Source organism: Artemia sp. Qi Xiang Cuo, chromosome 7 (genome assembly GCF_049724085.1).
Source record: "Artemia sp. Qi Xiang Cuo chromosome 7, ASM4972408v1, whole genome shotgun sequence".
NCBI lineage: Eukaryota > Metazoa > Arthropoda > Branchiopoda > Anostraca > Artemiidae > Artemia > Artemia sp. Qi Xiang Cuo.
Window position 1 is genome coordinate 56,282,719 of NC_142800.1, and position 16,203 is coordinate 56,298,921.

Sequence of the window (16,203 nt, forward strand, 5' to 3'; positions counted from 1 at the left end):
AGATACTTGAAGCACATACTGCATGGGATTCAGCACACCACTTTTTCACCAAGGTATATTTCAACATTCACGTACCTTCACTCCATCGCTTCCAGAGATTTTCAACTTGATATAACTAGCCGTTTCTGAGATATTGGAGATACAGAATTGCGCGTGGGACTGTGGGGATGATCTCGAGTCCAGAGGCGTACTTATTAGGCTTAAAAGTGTTTCGCCTTTTTTGGGTCTGCTTTGGGGAGAACCAATTTGTTTTGTTCAATATTCTTACTACATTGAGGTCCTTTTAGCCCAAAGACTTAAGAATAGGAGTTACAAGCCGATCAGGAAATTGTTTTTGCCTTTTTCTGGTCCCTTTTTTTCGGGGGGGGGGGTCTGTAAAAACATCATCCAGCAGGTTCCTCTTTGACCATGGACTTACGGCTGTAAATTTTAAACTGATGAGCGAAAAAAAGTTTTTTTTTCGTTTTTTGGACTCCCTAACCCCCCCCCCCCCCGTCCTTACACAAAAATTTTTTTTAATCCTTTCAATACGGAGATGGACCCCTGAAAGTTTGGAGCCAAAAGCACAGGTAACATCAAACGACCAACTTAGGGTAGGGTACCAAAATATGCACGGGAAGGGGGTTGATTGCCTTCCAATAGCTTTCAATTCTTAAAGGGCAATTAAACATTCAATTTCCAACTGAATTACCCTCTGAAGTTTCTATGGTCACTCCTTCCCTACGAAAAGACTGGAAAAAGTAAAATAACAAATTGAAAGCATATGACTCTTAACTCAAGGAAAATTTGTCTCTGTTATAAGAAGATCAGAAGACACCATACCTTACCCCCTTTCGGGAAAATGGCATTCCAAACTTGTAAGAGGACATTACTTTAATACTAGTTTCAAAAAATAGACGAATCAGAAAAATATAACAGTTTTAGCATTCTTAGCGCTATGAATCTCATTCAAGTTACCGCCCAAAAACAAAGGATCTTCATTACTCGCCAATTAATACCAAATAAGACGGGGCTTTACTGATCTAAGAAAATACAACTGTACCCAAACAAACGAAGGTATTCGAAGACTGGAAAAACATTACCTTGAAACAATTCAGGTGCAGCGTACGGTGGGCTTCCACAAAATGTATCTAATTTGTTCCCCACAGTAAATTCATTGCTAAAACCAAAATCTGCAATCTTTATATTCATTTCACTGTCCAACAGTAAATTTTCTGCCTGAAAGGAGAAATAAAAATTGAAAAAAAAAGTACTAAACCACGGGTGACCAAGCCGTGGCGCATGCGTCAAACTTGGTTCAGTGATAGATTAAAAGTGGCACATGGAATCCTTGAGTCTGTATATATTTGTACATGGTAATTATAGATCAACCATTTCAAATAGAAATACTAAATAAATAGGACATGGAAAGCGAGTTGACAATAGACACGTTATTCACTCAACAAAGCAGGCCCTCTTTATTTATACTTCATTTAAATGCATCGTAAATTTTGACAATGAAGTACAGAGAAAATATCGATGATTAATGCATCTTTTTTTCCATATTAAAAAACCGCCAGTTTAAATTTAGGATATGTTCCAGAACTTGATCATTATTCATAATCATTGGTTATAATCAATAATTATGATTATAATTATTACTGAAGATAAAAAAAATTATCATTTATTATTATTTTCAGTCTAAAATAGATAGTAACAGCCAAAGTAGCCCCCCCACCAAAAAAAAAAAATACTTATAATAAATATAAGGAGTTAACATTATAGTCCGTTCTTCACTTACAGGAATGCAAATTGCTTATGCTTATTCGTTGTTCTAGAACGAAAATAATAACAAATAAAAAAAATTAATAATAATGATTGTTAAGTTCAAGAGCACCCTCTTAGCCTTAGCCATCGTGGTCTCTAGTTTTGAAGCAGAGCTCTTGAATTCTATTTACGTGTTTGTAGAACAAAATAATAAAAAGAAGGACAGAAAGCGATACCTTGAGTGGGCTATGCAAATACCAGCACATGGTATGTAAAGGGTTGGCCACCTATGCACTAAACAATGAAACTCCTATGTAATACACTATATTTGCATCTCAGTATGTTCGTTAGAATAAATATAATACAGACAAAAAAATAATACCACTACTAAAATAATAATAATAATAATAGCTCACTATAGCACCAAGGCGCCCGAGGCCAATCCAAATGTACACTTTCCCACGTCCACTGCAATCAATTCAAAGCTTCATTCTTTACCCCCCCCCCCCTACGATAAAGTTTAAATTTCATTTAAATCCCTTCTTAAAATTTCTTCCTATTCTATTGATGGAACCACTTGCTTTTCGTTTGGTATGGATGGATGGCCAAAAAGGACAATCTTTGGCAATCTGTCATGTTTTATCCGTAAAACGTGGCCTGGCCATATAAATTATTTTTTCATTATAGTCCCAGAAAGTGAGATGGAACCACGTGCTCTTTACAGCTTATTGTTTGACATACAGTCAGCCAAGCGTACCTACCCTAAGACAATTTCCTAATGTGTCCATCCTCGGAGAAATTTTATGAAAAATATTTGATAAATCTTCCCTGGCCTTTCGAAGTGCCCGTGACTCAAAACCATACTTGACCCCTGTCATTGCTTCAGCTTCCAATATTTTGATCTTGGTTCGCAGCTTTATCTTAGAGTTCTTATAAACTTATTTAAATTGCGGAAAAAATTCTGGATCTTGGCAAACCTACTTCGTACATCTTCACTGCATTCACAATTTTTACTAATAATACTACTCAGGTAAGTAAAACTATCCATTTGATCGATCTCCTCTTCACTCTCCTTTATTCTTAGTCTAAGCGACCTAGTTATCTTAACGTTAATTTTTCAAACCCATCCATAAACCCTGAAATCTCTAAACATCCAAAAATTCATTCATTTTGCTAACACTTTTATCTATGACACTGAAATCAGCTGCATAATATGATTTTCTGCACTTGAACCTTCGTTTAACAATCCCTCGTGCAACTCAACCATCATTTAACACAACTCCCGTTTGACTCAGCTCCCATTCAACTGAAACCCCATACAGCTCAACCTCCATTCAACCCCCGTGCAACTACACCCCGTTCAATCCCCCTTTAACTCAACCCTCATTCAACTCAACCGCAGTTTAATTCAGCCCTTGTTCAGTTCAACCCGCGTTTGATTCAACCCTCATGCAGCTCAACCCCATGCAGATCAACCTTCATTTAACTCAATCCCCATGCAACCCAGCCCCCAGTCAATCCAACCCTATTTGACTAAACCCTTGTTCAATTCAACCTCGTTCAGCTCAACCCTCCTTAAACCAGCGATATACCTAGAAAATATAATTAAGCCCCTTTTGTCGGAAGTGAAAAAATTTGAAACGAATGAAATGGACTCTATTCATTGATTAATTCTTATGTAAGCATTTTTATTCCACTTTAATGCAAAACTATTTCTCCTTCCCCATCCCATCAAAAACAACAGCCTATCCTTCTTGTGTATTTGAAATTAGCAAAATTTGTGATGCCCAGGGTCCGAACACACTTCAATTTCATGGTTGCAGCAATGAGGTTGAATGGGGACTCAGTCAAATAAGGTTGGGCTAAATGGGGGTTGAGTTGAATGAGGGTTGAATTGCACGGGAGTCGACTTGACTGGGTAGGTGGATTAAGTAGGGTCGTGTTAAATGAAGATTCAATTGCACACGGTGGAGTTGAATGGGGGTTGCGTTAAACGAAGGTTCAGTTAAATATGTTAAGTTGAACAGGGGCTCAGTCGCACGAACACCGCATAATCTAAGTCTAGGGATATTTACCTCCCCATTTGGTTCCATGCTCTATCATAGTCTTTGCTTTCAGTTTCATATTCGACTTTTCTGAGAAAGTACCTCCCAAATTCTCTGAGTCTACCAAAGGTATAACTACCCGGAAGATTGTTACAGGATCAATAAAACATATTGAGTGACTCCTAAGAGCTAACATTGTCATGTCAGATCCTTCCTAAGCGGGAATTTTCAACTAAGGTGCGCAGGACGCCACTTCGTCGTGAATTGGGCGGTCAATTTTAATTTATTCCTCAATAACTTAGACCAATACAGTAAAAAAAATAATTAAAAAATTACCCCAACTAATGTCAACCTGACAAAGACCCCCGGAGGTATTAAAAGAAAGACAGAAAAAACGCTATATTTCCGAAAAGCAAGTCAAGCAAACTAGGATCAAGTGAGGGTGGGATAGAATGGGGAAATTCTAGCAATCTAATAAAAGGTTAGCGAGCATCATGCAATATAGCTTCTAACTGAATACTGGAAAACAAAAGTTCAAGGAAACCATCTTCAGCATTGACAAAATGTCTACTGTAAATGCACATTTATTCTAATACAAACCTTTTTAGGCAAAAGTATCTGTATTCAATTTTCTCAATTTCTGTCAAATAGTTCGTGGTAACGAACTGTAAGCAAGGAGCGACCCGGCTCAATGGTAACCGAAACTCTAAAAAATGGAATTTTGGCACCAATAGATAAATCAAAAGAATCAGATTTTAATTCTGATTTTGAATATATAAATTTCATCAAGTTTAATATTACCCATCAAAAGTTACACGCCTGAGAAAATTTGGCTGATTTTCAAAAAAAGGGGGAAAGACCCCCTAAAAGTTATAGAACCTTAATGAAAATCACACCATCATATTCAGCGTATCAGAGAATCCTACTGAAGAGTTTTCAAGCTCCTATCTACAAAAATGTGGAATTTTGAATTTTTTGCCAGAAGAAAGATCAAGGGTGCGTGTTTATTTGTTTTTTTTCTTTTCCCCAGGGATAATCGTATTGACCCAGTGGTCCTGGAATATCGTCAGAGGGCTCATCGGAAAGGAAACTAACAGTTATAGTGCCCTTTTTAAGTGACCAAAAGAAATGGAGGGCAACAAGGTCCCCTCCCACGCTCATTTTTTCTCAGAGTCACCCGATCAAAATTTTGAGATAGCCATTTTGTTTAGCATAGTCAAAAATTTAATAAATATGCCTTTGAGGATGACTTAATCCCACACAGTTCCCAGGGAAAGGGCTGCAAGTTATGAACTTTGCCCATTGCTTACATATTGTATTGGTTATTGGGAACTATACATACATTTTCAGCAAGGATTTTTTTCTGGTGGGGGGAGGGGGGATGGAGGAGGGGGTAACTCGGTAGAATCTTTCCGTGGAAGATGTTTCTTTGGGGTAAGAGACATTTCTATGAAGGGGGCACCGGATTTCCAAGCATTACTTAAAAATCGATCAGAAATTAAATTAAAAAAAAACAATTTTTTTCAACTGAAAGTAAGAATCAACATTATAACTTAAAATGAACAGAAATTATTACGTATATGAGGGTGTTCTCCCCCAAGTCAATACCTCGCTCTTTACGCTACAGTTTTTTTTTTTTTAGTGCTTTCAAAAGAGCTATCTATTCTAATTAAACGGCCATTGTGATTCTGGGATTTTTGAATTAAAAATTTTTTTAACTTTTAACGTAAAGAGCGTGGTATTGACTAAGGGGAGAACCTCATCATATGCGTAATAACATATACGTAATAAAAAAAACAAGCGATACGGCTCAATAGTAATCAAAACTTTTAAAAACGGAACTTTGATGTCAATAAATGTATCAAAAGAATGGGCTTATAATGCTGATTCTAAATATATGAATTTTATTAAGTTTAGTATTACTCATCAAAGGCTACGAGTCTGAGAAAACCTACCTGATTTTTTAAAGAGGGGGGAAACATCCCCTAAAAGTGAAAAAATTTTAATGAAAATCACACCGTCAGATTCAGCGTATCAGAAAACCCTATTACATAGGTTTCAAGCTCATATCTGCAAAAATCTGCAACTTTGTATTTTTTGCCAGAAGAAAAATATACGAATATAGAAGTTCGTTACGTAAGTTCATTTGTAAATTACGTCAAAACCAAATTTAGAGACAGCCATTTAGCAAAAGAAAATTAAAATTTTTATGCAAATTTTGTTTACTTATTCAATGACGGCGAGCCAAAATAAAAGCTGCATTAACTAAAAAACGATCAGAAATTAAACAAAAAAAAACAAGTTTTTTAAACTGAAAGTAAGGAGCGACATTAAAACTTAAAACGAACAGAAATTATTCCATATATGAAAGGGGCTGTCCCCTCCTCAACGCCTCGCTCTTTACGCTAAAGTTTGACTCTGTCTCACAATTTTGTTTTTTAAAACAATAAAAAAATTTAGCGTAAAGAGTGCGGGGTTGCGACGGGGGTAGCCCCTTTCATATACGGAATAATTTCTGTTCGTTTTAAGTTTTAATGTCGCTCCTTACTTTCAGTTTAAAAAACTTGTTTTTTTATTTAATTTATAAATAGGACGGATGTGGTTGATAGTCATACCGTACATGGTACAGACGATTCACACACAGACACAGAGAGACACACACACACACAGAGACACACGCACACAGAGAGACACACACACACACAGAGAGAGACACACACAGAGAGAGAGAGACACACACAGAGAGAGACACACACACAGGGAGACACACACACAGAGAGAGACACACACACAGAGAGAGAAACACACACAGAGAGAGACACACACACACAGAGAGACACACACACACAGAGAGACACACGCACACAGAGAGACACACACACAGAGAGACACACACACAGAGAGACACACACACAGAGAGACACGCACACACACACAGAGAGAGGCACACACACAGACAGAGAGAGAGAGAGACACAGACACAGAGAGACACACACACACACACAGAGAGACACACATACAGAGAGAGAGACACACAGAGAAAGAGAGAATGTGTGTGTGTGTGTGCATATATATATATATATATATATATATATATATATATATATATATATATATATATATATATATATATATATATATATATATATATATATATATATATATATATATATATATATATATATATATATATATATATATAATATATATATATATATATATATATATATATATATATATATATATATATATATATATATATAATATATATATATATATATATATATATATATATATATATATATATATATATATATATATATATATATATATATATATATATATATATATATATATATATATATATACACGTGTGTGTGTGTATATCCAGTTTCACTTTGTTAATTCAGACCTAGTCTCTTTTTTGTTTCTTAAACACAGCTAGTCTAATCAATCCAATTACAAAGTAAGATCCATCCATTAAGAAATACTCTTAATTAAGATCTCTAAGCAATTAATTTTAATTAAGAAGAAAGGTTTTCTCCAGAATAAATCTTTTTATTCAGGCAATAGATCCTCAGGGTAAGCTTTCATCTTGGTCTTTATTTGCCGTTTCTGTGACCATCATGTCAACAACAAAAGAAAAAAGTTCCTTTTTTGTATTGTTAAATGATCTCAAAGACTTTAAAAGTCTATATTTCCGTTCACTGACGTCACGTGAGTTATATTGATTAGCTATGAGAAATCAAGCTATGGTTCTCGTAGAACTCAGCATTTTCTGTTCCAAAAGTTGTTTCCCCGAATTCAATTACCAGAGCTAAAACATTAGAGGCAAAATAAGAAGAATCTGCGTCAAGGGTTCTTATTGGTGTGCGGCTGTCCTCTGTCAGAACTTAGCATCAGCATTTTACAAGCTTTCGATAAAATTAAAAAATAGTAGTTTTTTTCCATTTTTGGAACGGGAGAATTAGATGAAGATACAAAAAATTTTAAATAGGTTTCCCAAAGTCGGTTTTCTTCTCCTCTTTGCCACCCATTTTCTGCTGGACATGGAAACTTGTTTTGTCATTTTAGTATGGGCGAACTAGGTTATGGATTTGGAAAGCCGGTGAAATCTGTTTTAATCTCTGTAGATACTATGCCGAATCCACTATATATAGATAATAGATATATTATCTATATACAGTGGCCGAATCTCACAAAGCATAGCAGATGGAAAAATTCTGACCGCACCGATTGACCCACCTTGTCAAGGTTAGTGGATGTCCGTCATAAATCAAGATGCAATTTTTACGTCGATAGGTTTTGGCAGATAACAGTCGCGTGTTAATCGAGGCGTCTCAATTTTCTTGACCATCCTGCATTCTATCTTAGCAGTAATCAGGAGTAAACATGTATTTACATAAAAAAAGGGATTATAAACAAAAATGGCTGACAAATGATTGGTTAAGACCTGATCATATATTATTGAAAAGTACCCAAAAAAGTTTCGATGCCTAATTAATGAAACATGAAAAATGACAGATCTTAATCTTAAAATTACAACAACAACATAAAAATGCATTAAAAAAAACCACAAAATTTTAAGTGCACTGCCCGTACCAGTTGTGAAAGGAGTTTTCTTTCCATAATTACAGGAACCCATTTATTCAACACAAATTCCAAATTAGAAAGGGGATAACTAGATAATTCTTTAACCAGATTATAAGAGAAATATGAAATATAGGCATATCGGCTACAACAAACCAATAAGCTTATGGCAAAGAAAGTAATTTTACTTCATTTTAAAAACGTTAAAAAAACTCAAACAAATAAAATAAAAACTGATACTAAAATATGGAAGGAACTCAAAGATGTATACAGTAGGTCAAAAAGTAGTTTGTTTTTTTTTGTATTATTATCGCGTCATTATACAAGTCAGAAAACAAAAAAAGGAGCAAAAGCCATTTTCTTCAGGAAGTTGCGGTAAGTGATTTAGTGTACTATTTTAAAAGGACACTGATTTTCGGTCATTAAAATCTTCTTACTCTTCTAAAATCCCCTAAAAATTAATGTCATTTTAATTTTACTAAAACCATTATTTGAATAGTTTGTTTTTTACTTATAAAAAAAAGTTTCGAGTAAAAAAAGTCAGAAGAAGTTTAGAACCGATAGGAAATAAAGTTGTTTTCTCTTGTTGGTCCCTATTTTTTTAGACAGGGCATGCCATGAAACACTCTTCTTGTTATATTAGGTTCTTTTAGCCCTAACATTTACGAATGTAAGTTTCAGTGCAGTTTTAGAAAAGGTAGAGGATGTGTTGACCAAATTTTCACTCTTAGGCTAATAATTGAGAAGTGCCTAAGTTTTCAAACACCTTTGGTTCTCAGTTTTAAAATTATGAGCAAGCGTTTAAATTTGTTGATGATATAGCTTTAGCAAAGGCCTTATCCTTGTATGGTATACCAGACAAATACATTCATTTGATTAGTGCTATATAAAGGAATAACACTGCTGCAGATAAGGAAGGAAATGAGGTTTGCAGCAGGTTTCGTATCAAATCAGGAGTTAAGCAGGGTTGTGTTCTATCCCCCTTTATATGGATTATTTTGATGGACTTTGTTTTAAGGAGCACAGGAAAGGGAATGGGAGACCACGGAATCAAATGGGGAGGAAAAAGTCTCCTGGACTTAGATAATGGTGATGATTTAAGCATCCTACATGAAAGTGTGAGCAAAATGAATGAAGTTTTAGAGGTTTTGAGAGTTCCAGCTACTAGTATACGTTTGGAAATTAATATTAGTAGTACAAAATCTTGAAAACTAAGAGTAAAGAAAGGTGAAGAGGTAATGTTGGGCGATGATTAGATTGACTAAGGGAACAGCTCGACTTAGCTGAACTTCATCCTTAGTAGAAATGATGAGGTCAGTGAAGATGTTAAAAATAAAATAGCCAAGGCTCAGGGTGTTTTTTCACAGTTAAAAAAAAGTCTGGAAGAATAGGAAGATAAGTCTGTAAACCAAGATTAGAATCTTAGAAGCTACAGTAATGGCAGTGGTCAAAGATGGCTCTGAAGAATGGACGCTCCGAAAATCTGATGAAGATTTGCTAGATATTTTCCAGATAAATTACTTAAGGATTGTTCTGGGTACCCGGCTGACTGACCGTATTTCAAACAATAGGCTATACGAAAAATGTGGTTCAATACCGCTCTCTAGGGCTATAACGAAAGAAAGGTTGAGGTGGCTAGGGCATGTTGTTCGGATGAAGGATGACAGATTGCCGAAGATTGTTCTTTTCGGCCAACCATCTAGGGCTAAACGGAAAGCAGGTCGTCCCCGTCTGGGGTGGGAGGACGTCATAAAGAAAGATTTAAAGGAAATGGGAACTCCGTGGGCGGGTGTAAAAAGGGAGGCTTTGAATAGATTGGGGTGGAGGAGGAGCGTGCGTAGCTGTGTTGGCCTCAGGCGGCTTGGTGCTGCGATGAGTTGTTAGTAGTAGTAGCTGTTAGGGTACAAACAGTTTTTTGGCCCGTTTCTACCATTATCACCCCCCCCCTCCTCTCCCGTCTCCACAACAAAATTTATGGATATTTTGACCGGAAGAACAATCTGTTTTTTTCAATAAAAATACCAAAAAAGGTATTTTTCAATGAAAATACAGACATTTTCCAAAATCTAGGCGTGCATTCTCCCCTCCTCTCCTTTTCGACACCCCTGGTAGGTGAAAACGAACAAAAAAATCGAATCCGGGGCCATCTTCTTGGAAAAATACAAAATTTCACATTTTTGGCGGCTAGGAGGTTGAAAGTCTTCTATAGGGTTCTCCAATAGGTATGTTTAATTAGATAGTGCATTTTTCATCAAGATGACTCCCTTTTTGCAGAAGTCCCCGCTTTTTCGAACATCATGCAAATTTTTCTCAGTCACGTAACTTCTTTGGGTAACTTTAAACTTAATTAATTACTTAATTACATAATAATAATTACCGTAAAAACCCAACTATATTTATTTATATATTGTTACCAATATTACTTGTCTTAAAATTTTTTTACCCTTAGCACGAGTTGCTCCTTACTTAGAATTCTTTACCACGAACTACTTAACAGTTTTTGGTTCAAGATAATCTTAGTTTGGTTCTAAAAAAAATTGTATTATATTAATTTAATGAAATTAAAGCCATATGTTGAAAAACGATCAGAAATAATATGATACATGAGGTTACAGGCAAATTTTTAATAGCTTGACATTAAGAAAATTTGGCTCTTATTAGAGTTTGTAAGAGGCTTTTTGAAATAAATCTTATTCGACTTTATATTATCTCAGACGTCCAACTAAAAACAAGCAGATATCTACCAACAATTAAATGAAAACTGAAACTAATATACCATAATTACAACGAAACGATAAGCCCAAACTTGAAATAAACATAAATTGATACACACAAAGGTGACAATGCCTTCCCTCGATCCCCAAAAGACTAGCAAGTGGTTTACACTTTGCAGAAGACTAAGTACACTAGAGGAACTGTCACAATTTTTTTAGGTCGTGAAAATTTGCCAGAAATAAGTGTGGTGCTACCAGTCCCCATGTCCCATGAAATCATTTGCGCTATTTAATAATTAAAGAAACGGCCTAAAGTAAAATTTTAATTTAGCCAATAGATTTTCTATTCATTTGAAAGGAAAAGATTTTACAGGAATTAACTATTGACGAAAATTTAACGCATATTAGACTAAAATAACTCTTACAATGAAGTTAGCAATATTCTGATATAAAAATTTAGCACATAATAATTTTGGGCTTCAATATAATATTAGCATAAGAAACCTTTAAACACCGACTTTAGTAGAAATCAATTACAATTTGTGAAATATGTACTTAGTGTTTAGATTAGGACAGTCACACTGCCATCTCAATTTTTTTAAGAATTAACATTTCTTCATTAAGGACAAACCCCTAAACAATCATATCTACATAATCCAAGGTGGGGATGAAAAGGGATAGTGTTGTAGGGGGGACGGTCAAAGGGCAACCTTTGATTTCTCTTGCCATACAGGCTGAAACTGATAGCCTAATTCTGGTTTTGAACAAAGAATGCAGGTCCACAATTCGTGAAGTACATATTTTGTATCTTTCGAGAGCAGTTTTTCTTGGTCAGACTTGTAAACAACAGATCCTTAAGCAATACGCTTTACGGAAATTCAACAGAAGTTTCTCAGATATTTGATTAATAAACTTTGATTTTAGACTTCTATACTGAAAAATTAGCCCCGGGTTTGTAAGCAACAAGGTCAAAAACCCCTGAAAGCTGAATCTGGTGGAAATCAAACATCATTTATAAAATACGCAGTGTCTTGATTTAAGACATTCATACAGGAATCTTAATGTTTCTTATGACTCAACACTTCATCATTTAGGATTATACCTAAATAATCCATGATTGACCATGGCAGTAGTACAGTATGTCTACATGTCTGAAGTTAGGATTTTAGAGGGATGGATTTTAGAGACAGAACAAGCCCAAGCGTATAAAGTTAGGCCTTCTAATCACATATATAATGAAAATTCTTGCATGAATCAGATTTCAGCAAGGTGCAAAATGTCCTCAATTAGTGAAACCTGCTTTGATGTAGTACATGACCTGCTTTGATGTAGTACAACATCAACAAGTACTTGACCTGCTTTGATGTAGTACATATGTTTTACAATGATAGCCTCGACTTTGTAATCACCAAGCTCAGAAATCAATGTAAACCGATATTGATGGAAGTCAAAATTCTCGTTGTGGAATATGTTCTTAATCTGTTCTTATCTAGAATAGTTTTGATGTATGAAGCTAAGAGAGGAAAGGAAATAATAAATGATAAATAAAACCAGAAAAGGGTGAGAAAACGAGGATTTTGTCTTAGAAAGTATTTAAGAATAGTTTTGGAGGGATCTTGCAGGTTTTATTGCTTAACAATTAACAATTATGGAACATTTCTTTATGATCTATGAACTATGCACACATCTTTGTTATCGCTTTGTCTAAAATTTGGAAGAGGCTGTTGAAGTGGGACATCCCCCTAAAGTACGTACTTCGCGTGTTTTGAGTGTGAACATGATACTAACTCAGATTTTTAATCAAAAGGGTTAGAAGCACTTATAAGCCATTTTTGGCAAAAAAGCAGGGGGACATGGAAAAGACAAAGGCTTCTGGGCCTCGCTTTGGGACCTTCAATCCTACAGATTGAAAAAAAAAAATCTTACATTAATCTGATCAATAAGGACTAAAACGTCTAAGGACAATAAGGACTAAGGACTTCAATAAGGACTTGAATGTACAAGTTTCGATTCAGTTGTATTTATGAAGTCTACTTAATATAGACTAATTGGATAATTTGGTACTTTTCCCCTGGATGCTGAGTTTGAAGACCTTTGGACCGTTATCCTTAAAATCACCGTTTTTAAATTTGTATCTCATGTCTAATGGGGCAGTGGGGGTAGATAGTGTTGAGGGAATAACAGCTTGCCCTCTGATCAGGTTCAGTCCTAAATCTAATGTTAACTTCTAAACTTAGATCGAATGAGCCCTCTCCCTGGTTTCTGTAACTATCCCTTCTGTGAGGCGGGGGGGGGGGGATACAACGAAGTCACGTCACCCTTTACTAAGATTCAAAAATAATATCATAATTTATTCCTACCATATTCATGTGGTATTTGCATACAATTTTATTATTTATTTATTTCGGTTTTGAGAAATATGCGCTTCTAAAAATGAAGTATCATTACTTTCCTGGCACAAATATTTACCCTAAATTCAAATATTTGATTAACTCCCTTCTTCTAGTTTTTTTTTTTTTTTTTTTTTTTTTACATATTAATCATAAAGTCCACTAAGAAAACTTAAAAGAAAATAAAACTAAGAAAATCATAATTGTGAAAACTGGGTACTGGGAAAATATGATTGCACTAATGAATTTGGCAATAGAAATTAAGTTATGAAACCTTTCTAGGTACTTAACTTTTTATTCAAGTCCAACACATGTAACTTCGGAAATCTATTGTACACAAAACTTTGAGAGGTAGAAAATTTTGATCATTTTTTTTCGAATTCAGATTAAGCAGTTCCATTAGAATTACAGTATTTTAGTTCAAAAGCATAAAGAACTTAATTTTACTCTTCAGTGTACTCTATGGCAGCTATAGAAAAAAAAAAAAATCAAATGATCCTACCTTTAAATCTCTATGAATAATTTTCTTTTGATGACAATATTGAACTGCTGAGACGATTTGCCTAAATTTTGCCCGTGCTTCTTTTTCTTTCATCCTTCCATGTAACACTAAATAGTCAAAAACTTCACCCCCACTTGCATATTCCATCACTAAATATAGCGTTTTCTCTGTATCTATCACTTGGAATAATTTCACTATGTTTGGATGGTCCAAAATTTTCATTATACGCACCTCTCGAAAAAGCTAAAAAGAATATAAGGAGTTTAATTTGTAAGAATCTATATCCAAAAGCGGTCTACAATTGACACCCCTTTCAGTATACATTAAGACCGAATAATGACTAACTGAATTTATTGAAAAATCAGACGTACTTTCAAAATCAATCAACAGGACAAGAATTCAACTAAACTAAATGATGCATTAAAAAGCTTGTCAAAAGCTTTTCAAATACCAATTACATCTAAAGCACACATCGTATACATGGCACTACCTTGGTGAACCTATTTGAAGATACTGAGTGTAGTAGGGTACCGCAGAGGTATAAATTCAAAACATGTTATGTCATACTTCAGAAAACTGAGAAATTACAGTTCAATCCCCTAAATATCGAGTGATTGTTTCAGTCTGTTTTCTTGTTTTTTATTTGATATTTTTTTTTTAATATATTACATCTCCTTTTCTTAATCGTAAAAAAAGCTAAAAATAACAATATAGTTTTTTTTCCATAGCTTGGATGACTAATGTAGCAATCAACAGCTTGGATATTAATAACAGTAACAGCTTGGATGATTAGATAACCCACCGTGAGCCCACTATGGGTAGATGTTCTATAAATGAGGATATGTTGTTGTTCTTGTCTACAAGTAGTATTTTAGAGGCCAGGGTTGCACAATCGAGGGTTTACTTGAATTAGTCAATTTAGAATTAGACTTGACATTTTCAAGCAAATACATTTTAATTATTGGCCACTGTAAATACATTATAAGACCACACTGGCTATACATGACCTATGAAACAAAGAAGAGAAAATATAATAAATGAAAAAAAAAATCAAAAAGCAGAGAAAAACGAGATAATAAATGAAAAAAAACAAAAAGCAGAGAAACACGAGAAAATAAATGAAAAAAAAATCAAAAAGCAGAGAAAAACGAGGCAATAAATGAAAAAAATATAAAGCAGAGAAAACGAGATAATAAATGAAAAAAAAATCAAAAGGCAGAGGTTACTTCAAAGTGGTCTACTTCAATTTTTTTTTTTTTTTTTGCACTGAGGACGACTTGGCGGAGGTCCTTGTCGAAATATTCGCTTATCTTGTCTTCAGGTTGTTCCATTGACTGACACTACCCTCGTTTTCTCTGTTTTTTTATTATTATTTTTTTTTTTTATTTATTATACTTTTTCTTCTTCGTTTCATTGATCACTGTAAATCTCCAGCAACTACAATTCAATCATGATGATTCTCAATTCAATTACAAATTTGTATCAACTAATAGTGGTAAAAAAAAAATCATTAAGTTCAGGCCTTACTCAGTATTTTCCTTATATATATATACAGGAAGACCACATAAAGAAGTTCGGATAGGAAGACCACAAAAAGAGGAATGTGCACTCTCGAAAGACCTATATTTTTGAATTTTTTAGTAAATTTATTCGCTTCTTATGCTGAAATGGACAGTGCCTCCTGGCTATGTTTTTCTTTCTTTTTTTTTGTATTTAATGGCTGCGATTCATATAATTCTCCTCAAATTCTTGGAAAGTCCGACAGCCTGCATGTTCAACCTTAAAACAAGTTTGAAATTTGTGCAAGCTAAATTAGTTTCTCCCTTTTTCGTCATTTTTCCTGCGTAATGTTGCTTCTTGTTGGTTTCTTTTTTCAATTACAAAAAAAGGTGTTTCAGACTTATTTGAAGTTTCTGTTTGCAAAGAATTGGTTAGTTTACCCATTTTAATTGGTAAGTAGAGGGCAGCCTTGCAAAATGCAACAGTATAGCTATCTCTGGCTTAAGTATATCAAACCTTGTCTATTTTATCCATTTCTGTTTTGTTTATATTCTTTACAGAGTGATACTATGACTATGATAATACGCCCTACATTGTCCAGAAAGAAAGTAAAAAAGAAAGTAAGATAGTAGATTACGAATCCCAAACTAACTTTACTTAAATTAACTTTTATTTTATTATATATATGGTTTAACACCGAATAATCCCATAGCCTC

The 16,203-nt window shown here is 34.5% G+C and overlaps 1 protein-coding gene across 6 annotated transcripts in view; it reads right to left on the reverse strand.

Moving 5' to 3' along the window:
- LOC148950469 (MAP/microtubule affinity-regulating kinase 3) overlaps positions 1 to 16,203 on the reverse strand; it is a 171,267-nt gene that overhangs the window by 101,940 nt on the left and 53,124 nt on the right. For all 6 annotated transcript variants that reach the window (XM_089092420.1, XM_089092422.1, XM_089092421.1 and 3 more), the window contains exons 6-7: positions 13,988 to 14,230; positions 1,083 to 1,218 (exon numbers count right to left, since the gene is read on the reverse strand). In XM_089092420.1, the coding sequence (XP_088948546.1) occupies positions 1,083 to 1,218; positions 13,988 to 14,230 (379 nt within the window). The remainder of the gene's footprint in view (positions 1 to 1,082; positions 1,219 to 13,987; positions 14,231 to 16,203) is intronic.